Here is a 26,754-nt window from a genome sequence, read left to right on the forward strand (position 1 = left end):
TTTCCTACGCTTCAGGGAATAAAGTCCTAACCTGTTGAACCTTTCCCTATAATCAGGTTCTCGTTTCCTGGCAACATCCTTGTAAATTTTCTGATCAACAGAAAAAGATTTTCACGTCAAAATGAAAACAGATCTCTACAAAGTGATCTAAATTAATTACAGATATAAAACAGAATCAATTGTGGAATTGAGTTTAAGAGCCAAGAGATAATGTCGCAGCTATATAGGACCCTGGCCAGACCCCACTTGGAGTACTGTGCTCAGTTCTGGTCGCATCACTATAGGAAATATTTGGAAACCATAGTAAAGGTGCAGAGGAGATTTACAAGGATGTTGGCTGGATTGGAGAACATGCCTTATGAGAGTAGGTTAAGTGAACTCGGCCTATTTTCCTTGGAGTGACGGAGGATGAGAGGTGACCTGATAGAGATGTATAAGATGATGAGAGGCATTGATCGTGTGGATAGTCAGAGGCTTTTTCCCAGGGCTGAAATGGCTAGCATGAGAGGGCACAGTTTTAAGGTGCTTTGAAGTAGATACAGAGGAGATGTCAGCGGTAAGTTCTTTACGCAGAGAGTGGCGAGTGCGTGGAATGGGCTGCCGACAACGGTGGTGGAGGCAGATACGATAGGGTCTTTTAAGAGACTCCTGGACAGGTATATGGAGCTCAGAAAAATAGAGGACTGTGGGTAACCCTAGGTAATTTCTCATGTAAGGACATGTTCGGCACAGCTTTGTGGGCTGAAGCGCCTGTATTGTGCTGTAGGTTTTCTATGTTTCTGTGTTAGAAAATAATTGATTACGTAAGTATCCGCCCCCTTTAATATTGCACACCAAGTCATTACTGGTGCAGTCAATTGGTTTTAGAAGTCACATAATTAATTCAATGGAGATCATCTGTGTGCAGTCAAGGTGTTTCAATAGCTTGAAGAAAAAATATCTGTACCTGGAAGGTCCAACTGCTGATGAGTCAATATCCTGGTTAAAAACTACACCATGAAGACAAAAGAACACTCCAAGCAACTCCGCGAAAAGTTTATTAGAAAGCACAAGTTTGGAGATAGATAAGAGAACATTTTCAAGTCACGGAATATCCTTTGGAGTACAGTTAAGTTAATCATCAAGAAATAGAAAGAATATGGCACTGCTGTAAATCTGCAGAGAGCAGGCAGTCCTCAAAAAGTGAGTGACCATACAAGAAGGGGAATAGTGAGGGAACCCACCAAGAGATCTATGACAACTCTGAAAGAGTTATGTTTGGCATAAGCCAAACTCTGCACATCATCAAAAACGCACCATTCCTATCATGAAGCATGGTGGTAGCTGCATCATACTTTCGGGATGCTTCACTGCAGTACCCCTGGAAGGCTTGCGATGGTAGAGGGTAAAGTACAGGGAAATCCTGGATGAAAACCTGATGCAGTCTGCAAGAGAACTGTCGCCTGCGACAAGGTTTGTTTTCACCCTGAACCGATCCCTGCAGCACAACACCAGTCACAGGTCTCCAATGTGAGAGGTGACTATCACTACCACTCTCGGTTCTCCCATGAAGCCAATGTCGAATCTAATTTCTGAGTGTAAAGCAACTGAACTTTTTTGACTAGCCTCCCATATGGGACCTTGTTGAAGTGCATGTAGACACACACACTGCCTTTTGTTCACTGCTTGGTAACCTCCTTGGAAAAACTCTGCCACACACAAAGCCAATAATTTGCAAGTATCTCTTAACGTTAAGAGATATTTAACTATTAAAATGTAAGGAAATTTAATTAACTTGGATTTTTAATAACAATATTTTGAGATGATTATATTGCTTTATTTGTTTTATTTGACTCCCTGATGCATAAATCTGCGACCACTAAACTCCAAGGAGATTTTGGATCCTACGTCTTGTCTGGTCTGGTGGAGAGTTCAGGTCAACACAATCTGACCCAATATGGAAATGTGCTTCCCCTGCTTCACAAGTAACTGAGAGAACAAAATTGCATTTCCAAACCAATGTAGTTTTAACCTATTTCACCAAGAATTGTTGAGACATTGCAAATAATCTCAGGAATAACCTTTAATCCACCAGTCCACTGTAGCAGAGTCCATAGTAGCTTTGACAAGGCTTTGTATTGGGGATTTCTGTCAAGATTGAGCTCTTCTGTCATAGGATCCAGCAACAGCTGACCTGGTGGATTTGGCTTCCTGAATTGGTCGAGGCTTCTAAATTTCACATGAGATATGCAAAACCCTTCTGGCCACACTAAGCATGGATTCAGCCAAACAGAACAGGGTGCAGATAATATTTCGAATACTTGAAATTACTGGTGTCGGTAGCAATTTTGAATGACTAAACCACAATGGAAGTACAGCTGTAGAGAGCAAGGAATGGAAACACTGATTTTTTTAAAAAAAATTAAGTATGTACCTGATACTTCCTAGAGGTCTCTTAATTTTAAGCTGAGCTGTCTCATCACCACATGTCCCAGATCTGTGCAGATGCAGTTAATCTTGGCGGATACCAGAAGTGCTACTTTTAATTAGTAGCCAGAATTTGCACTGTGCAGTTCTATCTTATTTAGAAAAGTATCTGAGAGTTAATGTAACCTTAGAATCCTACCTCCTGAGAGGCAACTACCTTGTTTGTGGTATTGGAAGAAAGTTTTACAGATTGTTTAAACACACCCATCCTTTAATTTTGTATTTGATTTGACTTAAATTGTAGTTGATACAATTATAAGAAAATTAATAATTTTCTTCCTTATTTCAGTGGACAAGTGGGATCACGTAGTCCTTCTATGATTAACAATGATACAGAAACTTTGGAAGAGTGCATGGTTTGTTCAGATATGAAACGTGACACCTTGTTTGGACCTTGTGGACACATTGCTACTTGTTCCCTTTGCTCACCACGTGTTAAAAAATGCCTTATTTGTAAAGACCAAGTTCAGTCTCGAACAAAGGTAAGAGAGCTTCTTTATGAATATGGATGTTTCTGTGCAATTCAGTTAATTTGAATCTTGGGTAGAGTGTACTTTCTTTCTCCCTCTCTTTCCTCTCTAAATTGCCTACTTTCACGTGTCCAAAATCTAAAAAGTTCTGGTAGACCTCTTCTGATTTTGGGCTCATTCACAGAAAGGGTCAGGTTGTGAATGGTTATTGTATGGGTTCAGATTTAAGTTTATTGCCTTAAGTACCTGAGTTAGATATATCATGAAATTTAGCTGTTTGCAGCAGCAACACAATATACTACAAATAGAAAGTTCCATAAATTTAAATTAACACTTAAGTGAATAGATTGATACTTCTCGATTCTTTCATGAAATTTTTCATTTTAGTATTTTCCTTCCCTTCCTTTTGCTCAGTTTAGTGTACAGATGATTTTTGTGATTGAAGTGAAACATGGAAATTTGGTCACGTTGAGAATGCTAGATCAGGCTTTGACTTGCTGTAATTTTATATGGCCTAATTGCAATTTTTGTTTTTCTTTTATTTAATTACTTGATGAAATTATTACATATTGATAAAGAATTACTATATTAGACCTTTTTCTTAATATTCTTGATGCAAACATTGAAATAGCAGGGAAAAAAACTTTGTATAATGCAAAAGTGTGATGATTTAGCTTGATTTAGATATTGGTCGGCAGGTGGTGCAATGGCATCAGTGCCAGTTTCCAGAGCGAAGGCTCCAGAGTTCAAATCCAAGTCCGGCCCCCCCCCCCGAGCACGCTTTCCATCCATGCCGGGTTGAGCTTCGAGCTAGCCACTCGGCCTTTTTATATATAAAAACAAGGGTCGAGTCAGGAAGGTTCATATCGTGACCTGGTTAATCCGAAAGGAGACCAATCCTGACACCACACGCCAGACCAGAATGGCTGACTGTCTGGTGCGACACGCTAAAAAAAAATTTAGATATCTGTGATCTGTGGAATTCTCTGCCACAGCAAACTGTTGAGGCCAGGTCATTAGCTATGTTTAAAAGGAAGTTAGATATGGCCCTTGTGGCTACAGGGGTCAGGGGGTATGGAGGGAAGGCTGGGTTCTGAGTTGGATGATCAGACATGATCATAATAAATGGCGGTGCAGGCTCGAAGGGCCGAATGGCCTACTCCTGCACCTATTTTCTATGTTTCTATGTTTCTATATTAATTTGCAGACTGACATGAAGCTAATCCATTTACCCACAGATTGAGGAATGCGTGGTATGTTCTGATAAGAAGGCAGCAGTGCTATTCCAACCTTGTGGTCACATGTGCGCCTGTGAAAGTAAGTATGATTACTCTAATTGGCATTTCTGTAAATTTATTTTTTTCTCCATTTACATATTTTTAGATGTGGAAACCAGTTTTTTTCATCTGTCTTTTCTTTTTTGTCTTTGATTTTTCTAATACCTATTTCTGATTTGATGACTACTCTGTATGCCTGACTGAATGTAAATGTTAATACGGTTAATTCAATGGAAATGACAGAACATAATGGTAACAAGTATTCCATGTGCCCATTAGGAATTGTTCCCCATGTGGAATCTCAAAGAAAATGTCGTCTTGTAGATAATTTAAAAATAAGTTTATAAAAGAGAAATTAGTTTTTATCACAATACATTTAATAAATAATCGCCATTGCATGTAAAGTAAAAAAAAATATTATTTTGACATGCTGCTTTTAGAGTCAGTAATAGAAAACTTCAGCACAATAACAGTCTCTTCAGCCCATGTAGTCCATGCCAAGCCTTTTTAGCTGCTTTGTCCCATTGAACTACATCTGGGCCATAGCCCTCCATACTCCTTTAAACCATGTATCTATCCAAACTTCTCTTAAACATTGAAATCAAAATCGCATCCGCCACTTGCACTGTCAGATTGTTCCACACTCATCACCCTCTGAGTGAAGATGTTTCCCCTCATGTTCCCCTTAAACATTTTGTCTTTTACTCTTAACCAATAAGCTCTTTTTGTAGGCGCAACCCGACCTTAGTGGAAAAATGCCTGCTGGCATCTACCCTACTTATAACCGTCCAAGTAACTGTTTGCGTGCAACAGTGGCCACACCCCGGTACACCGCTTCAACAGGCCGGGTAAACCAGGTGAGGTTAACCAGGTACCTCCAATAGGGATATGCCTACCCCAGCATGTGAAGCCAGTTCCAGCAGACTGGGCGGATGAGATCAACTGCAAGATACAATGGCCAAGAAGCTGGTACTGCAATGCTTTGTGGAGAGTGAAGGGCATGATAAGACACAGAAGGTGTCATGGCCATCCACTGCAGCTGAGGAAATCTTCAGTCGTGACAATTTTTCGTACTATTGGACCAAGAGTTTTGAGGCCAAGAGAGTGGAACTTTTTCACTATAAATCTCCTTTTGCACAGGTTTCAACGTCACTGTTGGAAACAACGAACAACCAGCAAATACCCTTCATAATTTTGTATACCTCTATCAAATCACCCCTCAATCTTCTATGTCCTAGGCAATAATGTTCCAACCTATTCATCGTTTCCATATAACTAAGGTCTTCCAGACCTAGCAACATCCTTGTAAATTTTCTCTGTACTCTTTCAACTTTTGTTTACATCTTTTCTGTAGGTAGGTGACCAAAGCTGCCCACAATACTTTGAAATAGACCTCACCAACATCTTGTACAACGTCAACATAACATGCCAACTCCTGTACTGAATACTTTGATCTTTGAAGGCTAATGCTTCTTTACGACCCTGTCTACCCATGATGCTACTTTGTGGATTACGGACATGTATTTTCAGATCCCTTTGTTCTACCACACTCCTCAGCACCCTACCACTCACTGTGTAAGATCTAGCCTGGCTGGTCCTCCCAAAGTGCTACACCTCACACTTGTCTACATTAATTATATCTGCCATTTTTCATCCAATTTTTCCAGTTAGTCCAGATCCTCGCTGTCCACTACACCCCCAGTCTTGGTGTCATCTGCAAATTTGCTGATCCAGTTTTCCACATTGTCAAAAATAGAGGGATATGGCTAACCCTAGGTAATTTCTAAAGTAGGTACATGTTCAGCACAGCATTGTAGGCCGAAGGGCTTGTATTGTGCTGTAGGTTTTCTATGTTTCTATCATCCAGATCATTGATCTAGATGACAAACAACAGCAGACCTAACATTGATCCCTGCAGTACTCCACTAGTCACAAGCCTCCAGTCAGAAAGGTAACCATCTACTACCACTCCTGGCTTCTTCCACGAACCCAATGTCTAATGCTGTTTACTACCTCATCCTGAATGCCAAGTGGCTGAACCTTCTTGACCAATCTCCCATGCGGGTCCTTGTCAGATGCCTTGCTGAAGTTCACGTAGATAACATCCACTGCCTTGCCTTCATCAACTTCGGACCCTCGCTCCCAGTCCACTCTGTCTGGTGGTCTGCCAGCTTTTTCCACACGCGTCTTCCTCCTTCTTCTCTCGCCGACAAAAGACCACGAAAATCTCTTCCAGACTCACAAGAAAGAACAGCATTTCTCCCAAACAACAGGAATTCTGCAGATGCTGGAAATTCAAGCAACACACATCAAAGTTGCTGGTGAACGCAGCAGGCCAGGCAGCATCTGTAGGAAGAGGTGCAGTCGACGTTTCAGGCCGAGACCCTTCGTCAGGACTAGAGAGGATCTAAACTTCTTCGGTGTAGGCATCACCGGAAGAGGCTTCGCAGTAGTGAATTTAAACGCAAACAACAGGAATTCTGCAGATGCTGGAAATTCAAGCAACACACATCAAAGTTGCTGGTGAATGCAGCAGGCCAGGCAGCATCTGTAGGAAGAGGTGCAGTCGACGTTTCAGGCCGAGACCCTTCGTCAGGACTATGATGAAGGGTCTCGGCCTGAAACGTCGACTGCACCTCTTCCTACAGATGCTGCCTGGCCTGCTGCGTTCACCAGCAACTTTGATGTGTGTTGCTAGCATTTCTCCCATTGGATAACATACATTCCAAAGCCCTGTTGTCTCTAGTCATAACCCAAACATTGCTGCTACAGAGAATCCATTACATTAGCAGTGGAACATTGCAGAGGGACCGTTACATTAGCAGTGAAACCTTACAGCATGTTACACTGGTAACTTCCTTTAAAAAAAATTCCATAAGATATGGTTAGATACAGCTATCCCTAATCAGGCCCTGTCTATCTAAATACTCGTATATCCAGTCCCTTAGAATACCTTCCAGTAACTTTCTCACTACTGATGTCAGGCTCACTGGCCTATAATTTCCTGGTTTATTCTTAGAGCCTTTCTTAAACAGTGGAACAACATTAGCCTCCTCCAATCCTCTGGTACCTCACCTGTCGCTAAGGATGATTTAAATATCTCTGCTAGGGGCTCTTGCAATTTTTGTACTTGCCTCCCACAGCATCCAACAGAACACCTTGTCAGGCCCTGGGGATTTATCCACCCTGATTTTCCTCAAGACAGCAAACATCTCCTCGTCTGTTATCTAAATAGGATCTACAACCTCACTGCTGCTTACCTCACTTCTGTAGGCTCTGTCAGTCTCCCGAGTAAATACAGATGCAAAAAAAGCCACTTAAGATCTCCCCCATTTCTTTTGGCTCCACGTGCAGAATACCATTCTAATCTTCCAGATGACTAATTTTGTCCCTTGCAATCCTTTTGCTCTTAACATATCTGTAGAATCCCTTAGAATTTTCCTTCAGCTTGTCTGCCAGTTAAGGCTGATGCCTTCTTTCAGCTCTTCTAATTTCTTACTTAAATGGTCTAATCCTGACTGTACCACCTAGAATTTGCCTTGATATCTAATTTGCAAGCTCTAGTTCTATGGTTCCTCCAGTCCTGCATCTGACCTTGAACTTTCGTCAATACCAACAACCAAGCCCTCTGTCCACTCGAGACTGCCTGTGGTTTGGAATTCATTGTGCACAGTTGCATTAGATTAAATGTTCTATATCACAACTTTGTTCACACTTTGGAAGGACCAGTGCTGTAAAGGAAGTTGCATTCCTCCCAAAATGTGACTCAATTTTTTTTTACACTTGTGTCTTTTTGGAGTTGTGATATAGAGCATTTAATCTAATGTAACTGTGCACAATGAATTCCAAACCACAGGTGGTCTCGAGTGAAGCAATGAAAATATGTTTATTTTTTCAATGCATGTGTTTTTATTGTAAGTTCCTGTTTCCCCAAGCTCTGATGAAAATTGTCTGCTTGTTCTTGTGTCATTTGATCAAACCTGAATAATGTTTGAAGTATCAGTCTGAAAGATTCTCGGTGCAGCTGCTTGAACACTCCTGCTGCGGCCATTTGGGAATTGATTACATGTGCATGACTATTTAATTTGTTTATTTAGAGATAGTGTGCAGTCTTGGCCTTTCTGGCTCTTTGAGCCCCACTGCCCAGCACCCCCTAATTTAACCCTAAACTTACTCATAGGACAATTTGCTGTGATCATTAACCTACTGACTGGTACATCTTTGGATTGTGGGAGGAAACCAGAGAAAATCCACACATTGCACAATGAGAACGTACAAATGCCTTACAAATGATGTCTGAATTGAACTCCAACACCCTAACCGGTGATAACGTTGAGCTAGCCACTACCTACTGTGGTGCTTAGTTTTACTTTCCTCCCGTTGAACTTGGACTTTATGAAGATCAGCAATAAGATGGGGTTTTACACATGGTGAAAGGCATATCCAAATATGGTCCACACATGAAATTGCTGAAAAACTTTAACTAGCTAGCACCTCTGCTTTAGTCCTGACGAAGGGTCTCGGCCTGAAACGTCGACTGCACCTCTTCCTACAGATGCTGCCTGGCCTGCTGCGTTCACCAGCAACTTTTATGTGTGTTGCTTGAATTTCCAGCATCTGCAGAATTCCTGTTGTTTACCTCTGCTTTAGGCAGCTTTGACTGTTGTAAGTTTCATTATCTATCATTTACAAGAGCACAATCATTGCTTTCTGTGGCAGTAGGAGGAAAAGGGAGGCAGTAAATAATGTCACCCTTCATTCATACTATTTCATTGTGTTCCTTGGAATGCACGTGAAGACCCCACTTCATTTGAAGATATAGAGACAATCTATGCAAATTCACTAAGACCTTTTACCTATGTCCTTAGGGTGATGTAGTTATAATGTTGCCATCTCTCAATTACTCATCATTGTGGTCTCCTTTTGTGTAAGTTATGAATCCTATTTCTGCATCACAGGATTGTTTCCAGTTATATTCAGAAGTTAGATTTCAATTGAGCCAAAGTTTTTAAATTGCTGGTAAGGCCTATATGTGCTCAAACTGAAACAGTTGCTTTACAATAAAGATTCTGAACTTGAAAGGTCATGTCAATATCATTAATATTACTAATATCATAGTTTAGACTACTCACCCTCTGTCAGTAGAAATTAGTACGTTTACTCCATTTAGACGTATAAAATCTAAGGACAGTGTGATCCACCCTTCAAACACCACTGAAGCTGATCTAACCTTGAGCTCATCTTTTAAGTAGCTTAGTTATATATTGAAACCTGATTGGTGGTGGGATTTGGGACAATAAATTTGACATGAACTAAGTCTCCAATAACTCTGTAGAATGAATAATGGGCTGATAAGTACATTGGTAAGGGTCTAGTATCTACTTACGAGCCATTTTTAAAATGATCACATGCTGGTGTTGTCTTGTTCACCTGCTGTTAACACATGCATTTTCAAACTAATTGCAATTTTGTAAGTATTTGTAAATGGTAATATATATACAAATTGTTAACTGGATCATTTTTTTAAAACTTTCTCAGATTGTGCAAGCCTGATGAAAAAATGTGTGCAATGCAGAGCAGTTGTGGAACGAAGAGTGCCTTTTATCATGTGTTGTGGTGGGAAAGGTACGGAAGATTCCAATGATGATCTTAGTGAGTTAATTCTTAACACAATCCATTTTTTATTTTCTTTGGATCTCCTTTGCATTTAAATCTTGATATTTGTGTGGTATATAAATGAGGCTGAATCTGAAAGAGTCTCAGCCAAGACATCGACTTTCTCTTTCTTTCCGTAGATGCTGCCTGACCTCCTGAGTTCTTCCAGCATCTTGTCTGTGTTACTCTGGATTTCCAGCATCTGAAGAATCTGTTGTACTTAAACTTTATTCTATTTTCACTGGTGTGACATCATCTACACCAGTGGACTGTAATTTTAACTGTGTAAATGAAATCAATTGGGCCTCACGTTTGTCCCCCTTCGCCCACACCTCAGCGAGTTCCGTGTTCACCATGATGCGGAACTTTTCTTCCGCCATCTCCGTCTCCAAGCCAACTTCTTCAGCAAGGACTCTTCCACCCCCACAGATGACCCCTTCTCCCGTCTTCAACCCTCCTCTTCTTCATGGACACCCCGCTCTGGTCTTCTGCCTGCTCTGGATCTCTTTATCGCTAATTGCCGACGGGACATCAACCGTCTCGACTTCACCGCACCTTGTCCCCATTCCAACCTCACTCCTTCGGAACGCTCTGCTCTCCACTCCCTCCGCACTAATCCTAACCTTATTATTAAACCCGCCGATAAGTGGGGTGCTGTTGTAGTCTGGCGTACTGACCTCTACCTTGCCGAGGCACAGCGACAACTCGCCAATGCCTCCTCTTATTTACGCCTCGATCGTGACCCCACTAAGGAGCACCAGGCCATTGTCTCCCACACCATCACCGACTTTATCCGCTCAGGAGATCTCCCATCCACTGCTACCAACCTTATAGTTCCCACACCCTGCACTTCCCGTTTCTACCTCCTACCCAAGATCCACAAACCTGCCTGTCCTGGCCGACCTATTGTCTCAGCTTGCTCCTGCCCCACCGAACTCGTTTCTGCATACCTCGACACTGTTTTATCAATCCCTTCCGACCTATGTTCGTGACACTTCTCACGCTCTTAAACTTTTCGATGATTTTAAGTTCCCTGGCCTCCACCGCTTTATTTTCACCATGGATGTCCAGTCCTTATATACTTCCATCCCCCATCAGGATGGTCTCAAAGCTCAACGCTTCTTTTTGGATTCCAGACCTAATCAGTTCCCCTCTACCACCACTCTGCTCCGTCTAGCGGGATTAGTCCTTATTCTTAATAATTTCTCCTTTGGCTCCTCCCACTTCCTCCAAACTAAAGGTTTAGCTATGGGCACCCATATGGGTCCTAGCTATGCCTGCCTTTTTGTTGGCTTTGTGGAACAATCTATGTTCCGTGCCTATTCTGGTATCTGTCCCCCACTTTTCCTTCGCTACATCGACGACTGCATTGGCGCTGCTTCCTGCACGCATGCAGAACTCGTTGACTTTATTAACTTTGCCTCCAACTTTCACCCTGCCCTCAAGTTTACCTGGTCCATTTCCGACACCTCCCTCCCCTTTCTAGATCTTTCTGTCTCTGTCTCTGGAGACAGCTTATCCACTGATGTCTACTATAAGCCTACTGACTCTCACAGCTATCTGGACTATTCCTCTTCTCACCCTGTCTCTTGCAAAAATGCCATCCCCTTCTCGCAATTCCACCGTCTCCACCGCATCTGCTCTCAGGATGAGGCTTTTCATTCTAGGACGAGGGAGATGTCTTCCTTTTTTAAAGAAAGGGGCTTCCCTTCCTCCACTATCAACTCTGCTCTTAAACGCATCTCCCCCATTTCACGTACATCTGCTCTCACTCCATCCTCCCGCCACCCCACTAGGAATAGGGTTCCCCTGGTCCTCACCTACCACCCCACCAGCCTCCGGGTCCAACATATTATTCTCCGTAACTTCCGCCACCTCCAACGGGATCCGACCACTAAGCACATCTTTCCCTCCCCCCCCCTCTGCATTCCGCAGGGATCACTCCCTACGCAACTCCCTTGCCCATTCGTCCTCCCCATCCCTCCCCACTGATCTCCCTCCTGGCGCTTATCCGTGTAAGCGGAACAAGTGCTACACATGCCCTTACACTTCCTCCCTTACCACCATTCAGGGCCCCAAACAGTCCTTGCAGGTGAGGCAACACTTCACCCGTGAGTCGACTGGGGTGATATACTGCGTCCGGTGCTCCCGATGTGGCCTTTTATATATTGGCGAGACCTGACGCAGACTGGGAGACTGCTTTGCTGAACATCTACGCTCTGTCCGCCAAAGAAAGCAGGATCTCCCAGTGGCCACACATTTTAATTCCACATCCCATTCCTATTCTGACATGACTATCCACGGCCTCCTCTACTGTAAAGATGAAGCCACACTTGGGTTGGAGGAACAATACCTTATATTCCATCTGGGTAGCCTCCAACCTGATGGCATGAACATCGACTTTGCTAACTTCCGCTAAGGCCCCACCTCCCCCTCGTACCCCATCTGTTACTTATTTTTATGCACACATTCTTCCTCTCACTCTCCTTTTTCTCCCTCTGTCCCTCTGAATATACCTCTTGCCCATCCTCTGGGTCCCCCCCCCCCTTGTCTTTCTTCCCGGACCTCCTGTCCCATGATCCTCTCGTATCCCCTTTTGCCTATCACCTGTCCAGCTCTTGGCTCCATCCCTCCCCCTCCTGTCTTCTCCTATCATTTTGGATCTCCCCCTCCCCCTCCAACTTTCAAATCCCTTACTCACTCTTCCTTCAGTTAGTCCTGACGAAGGATCTCGGCCTGAAACGTTGACTGCACCTCTTCCTACAGATGCTGCCTGGCCTGCTGCGTTCACCAGCAACTTTGATGTGTGTTGCTTCAATTGCAATTTAGATGAGCAAAATGAGGGATTTGGTATTGACAATAAGCTTGTTTGTGCATACAACTTAGTTACATTGTTTCTTTCTTAAATCTTGGGTGACTGTCAGGAGAGGGAAAGGGAACAGGTAGCCAGTGCACCCCTTTGGCCATTCCCTTCGGCCATTCCCTTCAATATTAAGTATACTACTCAGGATACTGTTGAGGGGAGATGACCTGTCAGGTTCTGTGATTCAGAAAGGAAGTGGGAAGAAGTGGAGAGTGCAGTGGTGATTAAGGGTATATTAAATAGGGCAGCAGGAATCAGTTTCTGTTGATGTGAAGGAGACACCCAGATGGTACGTTGCCTCCCAGGTGCCAGGGCCGGGAATGTCTCAAATCAAGTGCACAACATTCTGCCTACTCCCATCAACTTGCACTAGGACCATAGCCCTCCATACCCTTACCATCCATGTACCTATCCAAACTTGTCTTAAACGTTGAAATCGAGCTTGCATGCTCCACTTGTTCCACCCTCTCATGACTCTCTGAGAGAAGAAGTTTCCCCTCTGGTTCCCCTTAAACTTTTCACCTGTCATCCTTAACCCATGACCTCTGGTTGTAGTCCCATCCAAACTCAGTGGAAAAAGCCTGCTTGCATTTATCCTATCTATACCCCTCATAATTTTGCATACCTCTATCAAGTCTCCTCTCGACACTCGATGTTGCAAAGAATAAAGCTCTAACCTATTCAGTCCTTCCCTAATGGCTCAGGTCTTCCAAACCCAGCAACACCCTTGAAAATTTTCTCTGTACTCTTTCAATCTTATTGACATCTTTCCTGTAGGTGGTGACCAAAAATCTACACAATACTCCAAATTAGACCTCATCAATGTCTTGTACGACTTCGTTATAACATCCCATCTCCTATACTTAATACTTTGATTTACGAAGGCCAATGTGCCAAAAGCTTTCTTTACGACCCTACCTACCTGTGAAGCTACTTTTAATAAATTATGGGCCTGTATTTCCAGATTCCTTTGTTCTACCATACTCCTCAGTGCACCACTGTTCACTGTGTAAGACCTACCCTTGTTGGCCCTACCAAAGTGCAACATCTCAAACTTGTCTGCATTAAGCTCCACCTGCCATATTTCAGCCCATTTTTCCAGCTGGTCCAGATCCCACTGCAACCCATGATAATCTTCCTTGCTGTCCATTACATCCCCATTCATGGTGTTATCCACAAATTTACTGATCTGAGGTGCAGAGGGACTTGAGTCCTCATGCAGGATTGCCTAAAGTTCACTTGCAGGTTGAGTTGGTGGTATGCAATGTTAGTAGTCATTTTGAGAGCACTAACGTATAAAAGTAAGAATGTAATACTGAAGCTTTATATGGCACGGATGAGGCCTCACTTGGAGTATTGTGAGTAGTTTTGGGCCCCACAACTTAAGAAAGAGTGTGCTGGCATTGGAGAGAGTCCAGAGGAGATTCAGAAGAATGATCCCAGGAATGAAAAGGTAAACATATGAGGAGCGTTTGACTGCTTTGGGCCTGTATTTGCTGGAGTTTAGGAGAATAAGGGGTGATCTCATTGAAACCTATCGAATATTGAAAGTCTAGATAGAGTGGATGTGGAGAGAATGTTTCCGATAGTGGGGGAGCCTAGGGCCAGAGGACACAGCCTTAGAACTGAGGGATGTCCATTTAGAATAAAGATGAGAAAAAAATTTCTTTAGGCAGTGGGTGGTGAATTTGTGGAATTCTTTGCCTCAGATAGCGGTGGAGGCCAGGTCATTTGGTATATTTAAGGTAGAGGTTTATAGGTTATTGATTATCAAGGACATCAAAGATGCCTGAAGGCAGAAGAATGGGGTTGAGAAGGATAATAAATCAGTGGAGCAGACTCAAAGGGCCAAATGACTTAAATCTGCTCCTATGTCTTACAGTCTTATTATCCCTTTATACTTAATGAAATTGACACACTGTTCTTGAGAATGCATCCTGAAATTTCAGAGAAGGATTACTATGCAACTTGCACTTGTGGCGAAGAGTAGTCCGCTATTGGAATAATTGACTAATAACTTGTGAGAAGCGTTGACGTAGCACCCTATTGCAACAGCCAGGTATTAGTAATAATTCAGAAATATATTGAGGTATAATATCTTAAAATGTCTCTGTAATGCTTGTAAAATAGCATTATAATGGTTATTTTGATAAGTACATGATGGAAGGGTCATGGTGGTCTATCAAGCAGCTGGGGGTTGATGAGTCTAGGCAAAATTGGGCACAAACTAGATGCATCGAAGGACCTGTAGCTATGTGCTTAGTGCTCTATGGCTATAATGGTGAGTTGAAACAGCAGAAAGCTTTCATTAGACTTTATTTTGTTTAATGTGGCATGATAGCTGGTGAGTTTAAAGGATTTTGAGCATGTGACAGAGACTCTTTATCACCACAAAGATTGAACTACATAGCATAACAACTTGAAAGTGAGTGAGACCATAAATGCAGTTGACCTAACTCCTTTACAATAATGTCAAATATGATATTATTCAGTAAAATGCTCACTTCTGTGGTTTTTATCATTAAAAATGGACTCTTGTATTGCAGGCAGTGGAAATATTACTCCCCTTCAACGAGACAAGGACAATACCAATGTCAATGCTGATGTACAGAAGCTCCAGCAACAGTTGCAGGATATCAAGGAGCAGGTAAAATGCTACCGTGAATGAGATTGGATCTCATTGTAATTTCTCGTTTCAAAAACCAGAATCCAAACATCTAATGCTCAATTTTTAAATGCAGTGCAGATTAAATTAATAAGATCTGCTTTCAGAAATGATTAATACAAACAACTAGTGTCCACTCCAAGTTCATCTTAGATCTTTTTCTTTTTTAAGAATAATAGTTCTTAAAGATTTCTCCAGATTACTGTTCTAATTTGGTAATTATTGGGAGTTTGGCGAGTGGGGGAAACACTTAATTTATTACACTGAAGTTGTGGCATGGATTTATAGAAAAAAATAAATCCGGCCCTGATTATGAGACATAGATTACCTCATAAATGCAATCCTCTTCGCAAATTTTGGAATCAGAGTTATTTCATTCAGATTTGATATTTTTAAAAAAGCACAGGAATACAGCTAGAGGCATTATTTAAACACAAGGATGTATTTGCTAGTCATTCATTAATAATTTGAGTGCAAGTGCTCCAGTTTTAAAATTCTGTAACTCATTTTTTCTATTTCTGTATTCTATTTCTTGGTCAACTCGTTTAACCCAGTGGAATCAAATGTTTTTTTCGGCAATTGCCTCTGACGTGGGCCGACATTTACGTGCTAGGCGGCAGCTAATTAATTAGCTTGTTTATTTCAGCTTTTTTCTTAAAGGTGTGCTGGGTGCGTTCTGGCTACCGCTGTACCACTGCATTCTTCGCAGCCCAGAGGTTGGGGACCACTGAATTATAAGTCACTTATAAGGCAATAGCATCATAACATTTTAAGTAACGTTTGGATGTTAAACACGCAGCGCATATTTTCCTCATGTGAACATATAAAATCATTGCAACACACCAGTACCGCTGAATCAGTGGGAGCTCTAGGCTTGTTTTCCTGCAACAATATGGTCCTAGGAGACAGCGATACTCAAAGGGGGTTCCTTATGTCCGGTCTATTCTGCAATTCAGTTTTCCTTGCATTCATTGCAAAAAACTCTGCTTCGCAGCGATATGATGTTGGAAATGGAAGCAACGTTTTCAGTGCTTTCGTGGCTATCTCAGGATATTCAGCCTTGACCTTGATCTAGAATGCCGGCAGAGATGTTACGTCAAACATACTTTTCAGCCCACCATCATTTGCAAGCTCGAGGAGTTGATCTTCTTCCCGCGCTGACATGGATGATTCACCGGGGACATTCACAAATGGGTCACGGACCCATTCCTTTGCATGTCTTGGGTCATTTGCGTCTTGGGTCACTGATGACTTCGCGTGCGTAATAACCTCGTGTGCATTGAAGTTCAACAGTGGACGTGACAGGGAATGAGGAAAGGTGCAGCTGACTCATATCGTCAAATCATATAGTTTCCTTGCGGCCCGGTAGCACGTGCTTTGCAGCCTGGTGGTTGGGATCCACTGCCATAGGCCTTATTTCTCAAACAACGCCAAAGCATTTTTCTCTAGGTATTTTTCTCAACCGTGTGTTCTGAGAAAGTAAAATGGAAATGAGAGACAAAAAGGCCAAGAGACTAGTTCTTCTGGATTTCTTTGCAGCAAAATCCTTGATCAGATCACTAAAGTCCAGTTTCCGAACAAGATCACTTTCAAGTGACATTAGAGTAAGATGACTCAGCCTGTCCTGTCCCATTGTGGATCTGAGCCTATGTAGTTGCCATTATCAGGCCTGCCAAATATGTCACTGGAGCCTCGGATAGCCAGTCCCCTCTCGACCTAAAACTTCACAACCACCAACACTCTTCTCAATACGTGGGTCCAGTAGACAAACGCTGACTCGAACTGTTTTTGCAGTTCTGTATCTATTCTTCCGCTGTCAGACACTAGTGTAACGTAGGTCAGTATCGTTTTCCTGTGGTGTTCGCTATTTTCATGCTCTCCTATGTGCTCAGCGGCATGTTTCCAGTTGCTAAAGCCAATTTCAAAGATGGACTGATAGTTACCATCACTGAAGATGCAGCATGCAAAACAAAACACACAGCCGGTGGAAGGGGAATATAAGAGCCATTGCCTTGATATGTACTCAACATTTACGAGCTTGCGTTTGAAGTGAAATTTGGAGAAAAAACGTCTCTGCTGTTTGTATACTCATTCCGAAGCTTTGATATCCACATCCTTATTCTGGCAGGACACTGGGACTTTCATAGCCCAGTACGCTCGGACTGAATCATCTAACGTTTCCTTTCCCCAGCGAGCAGGATCAGTGCTGTAAGGATCCTCAGTAGTGTTAACGTTAATGGCGGCCCGATTTAGTTGTTCGGAGGCCTCTGTGGTCAGGAATCCCAAAATCATGCTCTCTGCCTCTTCAATGTCAGCTGCTGACTGTGGCAAGGACGGTGGACCTCTGCTAACGCTGGTGCTGGTGCTGGCACAAGCTGTTGAACAAGTCTCCGTTTGTCCACCGGTCTCAGACTGTGACAAGAGTGATGGTACTGCTGCATTATCGAGAACAGGTTTAAAAAATTCTGTCAATTTCAGTGTCTTTTTTAATGCTTCTTTCTCATGGTCCTCTTTTTCTTGTTTCTTTTTTTCTTTTCTGTGCTCCACCCTTGTATTTTTTTTTGTCCGCCATGATGATGGCTACCTATTTTGGGCCCCTCTGCTGCTCAGGCCCCTGGGCTGCAGCCCAGCCTAGCCCTGCCTAAAGTCCAGCCCTGCTCATAATGTGTGTCTTTTTCAGTATCTTTCACTGACCCTTGTATATTATTAAGGGTTTTAAGATGCTGTGATATAAAGTAAGAATAAGATTTTGTTGGTAAAAGCCATGAAATTTATAGCATCTGTGCATACATAATCAGATTTGGAGGTCTGGAATTTAACTCACTGAGTCTTTCTGGTCTTTGTCTTTAATGACGTATTATTTTTAAATATTTCTAGTTGTTCTTAAAAGCATTAATCTTGAAATACATAATTGGTTCTATTTCTTAATTTCTAAATATTTTATAATGTTGGAAGCATTCCAAACTGTTTTAAAGCCCCAATAGCTTTTACAGCTGACTGGTATTAAAGCTGACAGCAGGGTTTCAGGTAGGGTTTCTCCATTGTGTCATAGAGAAGGCCCTCCCACGGCTCAGGGCTTTATTGGTGCACTTAAGGGCCTTTCATACCAGCAAAAATAGTCATTTGTATTCAGATTAAGTAAGATTGGATTTGGAGTGATTGCAGCAAAATCTTACCTATTGTTCCCCTTAAATCCTGATACAAGGTAAATCCAGCTATGTATGGGGAAGTGGGTTCTACTAGCTTGTTGAAAATATTTTGACTGTTTATGTGTTTACCTCTTTGTTTCTTCCTGTACATTGCATTTAAACTGCATATAAAATGAAAATTTATTTAGTTCTGTGAAAATAGGAAATTGAGGAAGGTACTAAGTTCAAACCTTGAATGATTACCTAATACAGCCTTCATGATTAGTATTTGCATGTGACAAAATTCCTGTTAGGCACATTCATTTTAGTGGAATGCCACTACATGTCAATAAAATCATCTGTGTGAAAATAAGACATTACCGTGCTTTCCTGCTAAAATGAATTGTATTTGATGTTCAGCAGAACATGTAGTTAACAGTGTTTGATTTGTAATTTGTTTCAGACTATGTGCCCTGTTTGCCTAGATCGTTTGAAGAACATGATTTTCCTCTGTGGACATGGGACATGTCAGCTTTGTGGTGATCGAATGAGTGAATGTCCTATCTGCCGCAAAGCCATAGAACGCAGGATTTTACTGTATTAAACTGAGAAAGTATTGTCTGAGTACAAAACACAGAGCACTACACCTGTATCATAGTCCAGAGTAAATTATTTTTGGTAGCCCTTTTGTTTGTAGTATCATGGATGGATCATAAAGTCTGTAGCCTTTTCTATGTTATAATGTTACACTATGGGAACTTGACAATTTATATGCACAGTTCTTTATAAGCAATCATCAAGGTGACATGTTGAGTTGGTTTGTATGGTTGGTATCAGCTCTCAACCTAGCTCCAATTGCATTCCTGCAGTTGATTTTTTTTAAATGCTCTTGGCTACAGTAGGAAAATAGCAATTTTTTTGTCTGATCAAGAACAAGATATAACTTCTGAGTTAAAGATTTTCTTGGTAATTTTTAAAATTTGTTTTAACAAATTCAAGGTATATGCATAAGTTCTTTTAAATGTGTTTAGGTTTGCAAACATATTTCTGTTACAGATGTGCTTAATTCAGCAGAGGCTAATTTTCTGGAAATTTATCATCTGCAACTCAGTAATTCATCTTAAAAAAAGACATGAAATTAAATCTGTTTAAAATTTGCGATCCAGTTAATCTATTTTATCTGGAATACAGGTGTTTAAAATGTGCTGTTTTAAGGAGAATAATACCTCAGCAATTAATAGGGTGCTATCCTGGGTAGGATTGGGAATTTTAAGTTGTTAAAATGTACCTTGTTATGCTGTCTAATTTTAATACTGCAGAATTCTCACCTTTTTTCTCCATAAAGCTGGCATCCGTTATAAAAATCCCCTTTAATTTGCAGGGTCTATCAACTAGAAGAGCATGATTAGGATGTCTTATTTTAGTAGCACCTTTGGTAAATTATCATTTATCAAATTTTGTGAAAATATTAAAATAGTAGTGTTTTAAATAAAAACCAAAACCAATTATGTTTGGTTTGTGCTGCAAAAGGTGATTTTGGGGGTGGGAGGGAATGAGATGTTTCTAGTAATTGATAGGTAAAAGGCAGCTGAAAACTTGCCATTCAGTGATAGGTTTTAAATGGTTTGGGCCTTGTACTGACAGAAATTAATGTTACATTTATAAACTAGTTGAAATTGTTAATTGTGAATATATTGTTAATTTGGGAAGCAAGTGATTCTATATTTTTGCATGTTTGGACATATTGGTATACACTAGTTCAAATTGTAATCATGGTCTTCATTCTTACAGGGTTTAGGCACATAAAGATATATAAAAAACATATTTTCTTTGAGCGACGGCCTCTGTGCTTGGTAACAGTTCACATCCAAAAAAAATTTGAAGTGTGCTCTAATGCATACACCAATCATATTTGCATTGCTGGATTGCTGAAATATAGAGTAACTTTAATTACGAACCATCTTGTATGTTAGTTATGTTATGGGTCTAGTGCTTTTAAAGAAAGGGAATTTTTGAAGGAACGTATTATGCAAAATTAGGTTTAAGGTGGTTTATTGATGCCCACAAACTTGTTCTCTTGAATTTTGTATGTTGATGCCATTTAAACATTTTAGCTCCAAATCAACTGAATATGCTGTCTGTCCCATCCATTGTCTTAAATGCAGTTATAATTTGCAAAGAAAAGCTGCTATAATACTGTTGGCACCATCTTTCTGTAGAAATGAATATTGCATCTTGGAGATTCAATACAATGAGCTTCTAAATTTTATTATATGGAATAAAGTAATTCTGAAGTTCCAATTCCAGGTTAAATTTGAATTAAAATAGCTTCGATGAAGGAAAGGTGAGGGATCTGGATCAGTAACAGCGTTTGAAACAGTACTGAAATTATTTACAATTACATTGTAGATAAATTAAATACACAATTGCTAAATAATTTCTATTTTGAAATCTCTGGAATATGCACGTCTCTATCATGTTTTTCTAGTAAACATGGCACTGGCACATTGATAAAGTAAATCCAGCAAGGTTTATGGCTTCCTTCATCCACAATAGCAATTCTGAATGCCAGTTGAATACCTATCATCAGATTGAATAGTTTCAGTGTTCCTATTTTGAAAATGTACAGGGAAGCCTCTTTCACTATTTGGTTATTTGGGCCTCCTGTGTCTTGGTAAAACTATTTTCATTGCTCTGTCATTTCTGAGAAATTTGCAGCCTGCATGATGATTAAGGTTTTTTTAAAAGTTTTTAAGATTATCCTACAATACAACTCATAATTGTTTTTCAGAATGGTTGAATGATTTAACTATTTCACTTCATTAAATTGTACAAATATATTGAACTTAAAATGTTGAAAAAATTGAAATAAGGTTTGCACAAGAACTTTTTTTCTCTAACTGCAACTCATAATTGAAATGAATAATTCCAAATTTCAGTTCTTGACTCCTAGGTTGTTAGCTTAAAGATCAGAAAACCACTGTATTTAATCTGTAAATATCTCTTGATTACAGTTCTGCCTTTATTGTCATTGAAAGTTATCAATAATAATATAGCATTTCAACAATTATTCACACTACCTGAATACGTTTTTGATTGATTAAAATCAGTGTTCCTAGTACGCCCAAGTGGAACTGGAGTGATGGAAGTCAAAGGGTTAGTTGGGTGGGGAAGGGGAAAGATTGTGATGATGAGTTGTAACCAAGTAGATTTGAGGGAAATCATAATTCACAAACTTGGCTCTGTTTCTTACAAAAAGATTGTCAAATAACTTCACATTTAGGTGAAACGTACTTCACAACTGTAAATTTTTGTTCATTTTCTACTCTGCAACTTATGCTGTACTGATTGCAATTGCAGGTTTGTTTTGCCTCATAAGCTATTTACTAGCAGTGAAATACACCAAGAACTAAGGATAACTGCTTCGTGATCATTTAGAATTTTGCCTAAGGATTTGATGCTGTAGTTTTTTTGTGTTAGTTGCTTATACTTTGGAATTTCATACATGATTAGCATTAATTTTGTGACAGAATGAACTTGCGTGTAAAGTTGTTAAGTCGTTAACTTACTGCCTATTGATTATGTTATGTATAGTAATAATGTTGTTTTTGTAGCATTCATGCAAATTGCCTGAAAATACTTGTTTTTGCCAAATATTTAAACATTCAAAAGCTAATTACTAGTGGATAAGTTGACATTTTGAATTTATTTCTACCCTTTTGTTAACTGCCTTGTTTGTCTCTGTTTTGAAAAGAAATTTGTCTGCTTTTAAAGCAGTGTTTCCTTCATGAATTAAATTTCCTCTGTCTTATTCCTTGCAACATTAATGTAGTGGGTTAGGACTGGGAATTAAAGAACTTCGCCTTCTATGAGGTAAATTCTGACCAAACTGTCTCACTGCTCATTGTTTTTGCTATGTTGTTTAGTGTCTGAACTGTGCTTCTTAATGAAAATTGCACAACCAGGTCAAAGCTTTAGAAATAAAATGTCATTTATATCTTTTGGTTAACCTGCCTGATTTTTAAAAACCAAGGAGGAAGAACATTTGAATCATAACTTGGGCACAACACTTATCCATCATTCGCAGTAGTAGTGAGGTTGGGGATGGCATTAAACAGGAAATTAGAAATGCGTGCAATAAAGGAACAGCAATTATAATGGGTGACTTCAATCTACATATAGATTGGGTAAACCAAATTGGTAAGGGTGCTGAGGAAGAGGATTTCTTGGAATGTATGTGAGATGGCTTTCTGAACCAACATGTGGAGGCCATTCTAGACTGGGTATTGAGCAATGAGGAAGGGTTAGTTAGCAATCATGTCGTGAGAGGCCCCTAGGGTAAGAGTGACCATAATATGGTGGAATTCTTCATTAAAATGGAGAGTGACATAGTTAATTCAGAAACAAAGGTTCTGAACTTAAAGAAGGGTAACTTTGAAGGTATGAGGTGTGAATTAGCTAAGATAGACTGGCAAATGATACTTAAAGGGTTGATGGTGGATATGCAATGGCAAGCATTTAAAGATCGCATGGATGAACTACAACAATTGTTCATCCCAGTTTGGCAAAAGAATTAAACCAGGGAAGGTAGTGCACCCGTGGCTGACAAGGGAAATTAAGGATAGTATCAATTCCAAAGAAGAAACATACAAATTAGCCAGTAAAAGTGGCTCACCTGAGGACTGGGAGAAATTCAGAGTCCAGCAGAGGAGGACAAAGGGCTTAATTAGGAAGGGGAAAAAAGATTATGAGAGAAAGCTGGCTGGAAACATAAAAACTGACTGTAAAAGGTTTTATAGATATGTGAAAAGAAAAAGATCGTTTAAGACAAATGTAAGTCCCTTACAGTCAGAAACAGGTGAATTGATCATGGGAAACAAGGACGTGGCAGACCAATTGAATAACTAACAACAGGTATTCCGCAGATGCTGGAAATTCAAGCAATGCTGCCTGGCCTGCTGCGTTCACCAGCAACTTTGATGTGTGTCAATTGAATAACTACTTTGGTTCTGTCTTCACTAAGGAGGACATAAATAATCTTCCGGAAATAGGGGACCGAGGGTCTATTGAGATGGAGGAACTGAGGGAAACACATGTTAGTAGGGAAGTGGTGTTAGGTAAATTGAAGGGATTAAAGGCAGATTAATCCCCAGGGCCAGATGTTCTGTATCCCAGAGTGCTTAAGGAAGTAGCCCAAGAAATAGTGGATGCATTAGTGATAATTTTTCAAAACTCTTTAGATTCTGAATTAGTTCCTGAGGATTGGAGGGTAGCTAATGTAACCCCGCTTTGTAAAAAAGGAGGGAGAGAGAAACCGGGGAATTATGGACCGGTTAGCCTAACATCGGTGGTGGGGAAAATGCTAGAGTCAGTTATCAAAGATGTGATAACAGCACATTTGGAAAGCGGTGAAATCATCGGACAAAGTCAGCATGGATTTGTGAAAGGAAAGTCATGTCTGACGAATCTCAGAATTTTTTGAGGATGTAACTAGTAGAGTGGATAGGGGAGGACCAGTGGATGTGGTATATTTGGATTTTCAAAAGGCTTTTGACAAGGTCCCACACAGGAGATTAGTGTGCAAGCTTAAAGCACACAGTATTGGGGGTATGGTATTGATGTGGATAGAGAATTGGTTGGCAGATAGGAAGCAAAGAGTGGGAATAAACGGGACCTTTTCAGAATGGCAGGCAGTGACTAATGGGGTACCGCAAGGCTCAGTGCTGGGACCCCAGTTGTTTACAATATATATTAATGACTTAGACGAGGGAATTAAATGCAGTATCTCCAAGTTTGCAGATGACACGAAGCTGGGCGGCAGTGTTAGCTGTGAGGAAGATGCTAAGAGAATGCAGGGTGACTTGGATAGGTTAGGTGAGTGGGCAAATTCATGGCAGATGCAATTTAATGGGGATAAATGTGAGCTTATCCACTTTGGTGGCAAAAACAGGAAAACAGATTATTACCTGAACGGTGGCCGATTAGGAAAAGGGGAGGTGCAACGAAACCTGGGTGTCATTGTACACCAGTCATTGAAAGTGGGCATGCAGGTACAGCAGGCGGTGAAGGCGAATGGTATGCTGGTATTCATAGCAAGAGGATCTGAGTACAGGAGCAGGGAGATACTACTGCAGTTGTACAAGGCATTGGTGAGACCACATCTGGAGTATTGTGTGCAGTTTTGGTCCCCTAATCTGAGGAAAGACATCCTTGCCATAGAGGGAGTACAAAGAAGGTTCACCAGATTGATTCCTGGGATGGCAGAACTTTCATATGATGAAAGACTGGATCGACTAGGCTTATACTCGCTGGAATTTAGAAGGTTGAGGGGGGATCTTATTGAAACGTATAAAATTCTAAAGGGATTGGACAGGCTAGATGCAGGAAGATTGTTCCTGATGTTGGGGAAGTCCAGAATGAGGGGTCACAGTTTAAGGATAAAGGGGAAGCCTTTTAGGACCAAGATGAGGAAAAACTTCTTCACACAGAGAGTGGTGAATCTGTGGAATTCTCTGCCACAGGAAACAGTTGAGGCCAGTTCATTGGCTATATTTAAGAGGGAGTTAGATATGGCCCTTGTGGCTAATGGGATCAATGGGTATGGAGAGAAGGCAGGTACAGGGTTCTGAGTTGGATGATCAGCCATGATCATACTGAATGGCGGTGCAGGTTCGAAGGGCCGAATGGCCTACGCCACCTATTTTCTATGTTTCACCATATAGGATTAGTAAATAGTCTTGCAGTTCACTTAAAACAGTAGAAGAAATGCATACTATTGCAGACCATTACATTGAGGTAAATTATGTTTAATTTCAAATAGAATGCAATTATGAATAGCAACACACACAAAATGCTGCAGGAACTCAGCAGGCCAGGCAGTGTCTATGGAAAAGAGGACCATCAACTTTTCGGGCTGAGACCCTTCATTGGGACTGGAAAAGAAGGAGGAAGAAGTCAGACCAAGAAGGTGGGTGAGTAAAAAATACAAGGTGGCAAATGATAGGTGAAACCAGGGGAGGGGGTAAAGTGAAGAGCTGGGAAGCTGATTGGTGAAAGAGATAAATGGCTGGAGAAGGGGAAATCTGATAAGAGAGGACAGAAGACCATGGAAGAAAAGGAAGGGGAGGAGAACCAGAGGGCAGGTAAGCAGATAAAGTGAGAGAGAAACAGTGAAGGATGTGGGGGGTGGGGAGCAATTACCAGAAGTTGGAAAAATCCATGTCTGTGCCATCAGGTTGGTGGCTACTCAGACGGAATATAGTGTTGAACTTCCAACCTGAGTGTGGCATCATCGTAGCTCTAGAAGTGGCCATGGACTGACATGTCGATATGGGAAGTAAAGTTGAAATAAGTACCCACTAGGAGACTCAAGGAAATCTGCAGATGCTGGAATTTCAAGCAACACACATAAAGATTGTTGGTGAATTCAGCAGGCCAGGCAGCATCTATGGGAAGAGGTACAGTCAACATTTCGGGCCGAGACCCTTCGTCAGGACTAACCGAAAGAAGAGATGGTAAGAGATTGGGGAGGGGGAGGGGGAGATGATAGGAGAAGACAGGAGGGGGAGGGATGGAGCCAAGAGCTGGACAGTTGATTGGCAAAAGGGATGTGAGAGGATCATGGGACAGGAGGCCTAGGGAGAAAAAAGAGGGGGGGGGCCCAGAGGATGGGCAAGGAGTGAGAGGGATGGAGGGAGAAAAAGGAGAAAGAGAGAAAAAAATTAATAATAATAAATAAGTAATGGATGGGGTACGAAGGGGAGGGGGGGCATTAACAGAAGTTAGAGCAGTCAATGTTCATGCCATCAGGTTGGAGAATACCCAGATGGAATATAAGGTGTTGTTCCTCCAACCTGAGTGTGTCTTCATCTTGACAGTAGAGGATCCACTAGGAGATCCTGCTTTTTCTGGCGGACAGAACGAAGGTGCTCGGCAAAGTAGTTACCCAATCTACATCAGGTCTCACTGATTATACAGGAGGCCACACTAGAAGCACTGAACACAGTATATGACCTCAACAGACTCACAGATGAAGTGTCACCTCAACCGCAAGGATATTTTTGGGCCCTGCACGAGGAGGTGTAGAGGCAGGTATGGCACTTGTTCCGCATGCAAGGATAAGTACTAGGAGGGAGATCAGTGGGGAGGGAGGAATGGACAAGGGAGTTGTGTCAAATTGAAGTTGCTTAGGGAGCAATTCCTGTGGAAAGTGGGTTGGGGGGGTGGGGGG

The 26,754-nt window shown here is 41.3% G+C and overlaps 1 protein-coding gene across 2 annotated transcripts in view; it reads left to right on the forward strand.

The window, feature by feature from the left end:
- The window catches only part of mib1 (MIB E3 ubiquitin protein ligase 1), a 169,733-nt gene extending 147,208 nt beyond the window's left edge, over window positions 1-22,525 (forward strand). Inside the window, exons 17-21 of one of the 2 annotated variants that reach the window (XM_063065926.1) lie at window positions 2,756-2,948; window positions 4,175-4,253; window positions 9,752-9,865; window positions 15,278-15,378; window positions 18,988-22,525. In XM_063065926.1, the coding sequence (XP_062921996.1) occupies window positions 2,756-2,948; window positions 4,175-4,253; window positions 9,752-9,865; window positions 15,278-15,378; window positions 18,988-19,128 (628 nt within the window). In that variant the 3' untranslated portion in view covers window positions 19,129-22,525. The remainder of the gene's footprint in view (window positions 1-2,755; window positions 2,949-4,174; window positions 4,254-9,751; window positions 9,866-15,277; window positions 15,379-18,987) is intronic. The other variant, XM_063065933.1, reaches the window with a different exon arrangement.
- Window positions 22,526-26,754: the final 4,229 nt, after the last annotated feature.

Source organism: Mobula hypostoma, chromosome 1 (assembly GCF_963921235.1).
Source record: "Mobula hypostoma chromosome 1, sMobHyp1.1, whole genome shotgun sequence".
In the NCBI taxonomy this organism is placed as follows: Eukaryota; Metazoa; Chordata; class Chondrichthyes; order Myliobatiformes; family Myliobatidae; genus Mobula; species Mobula hypostoma.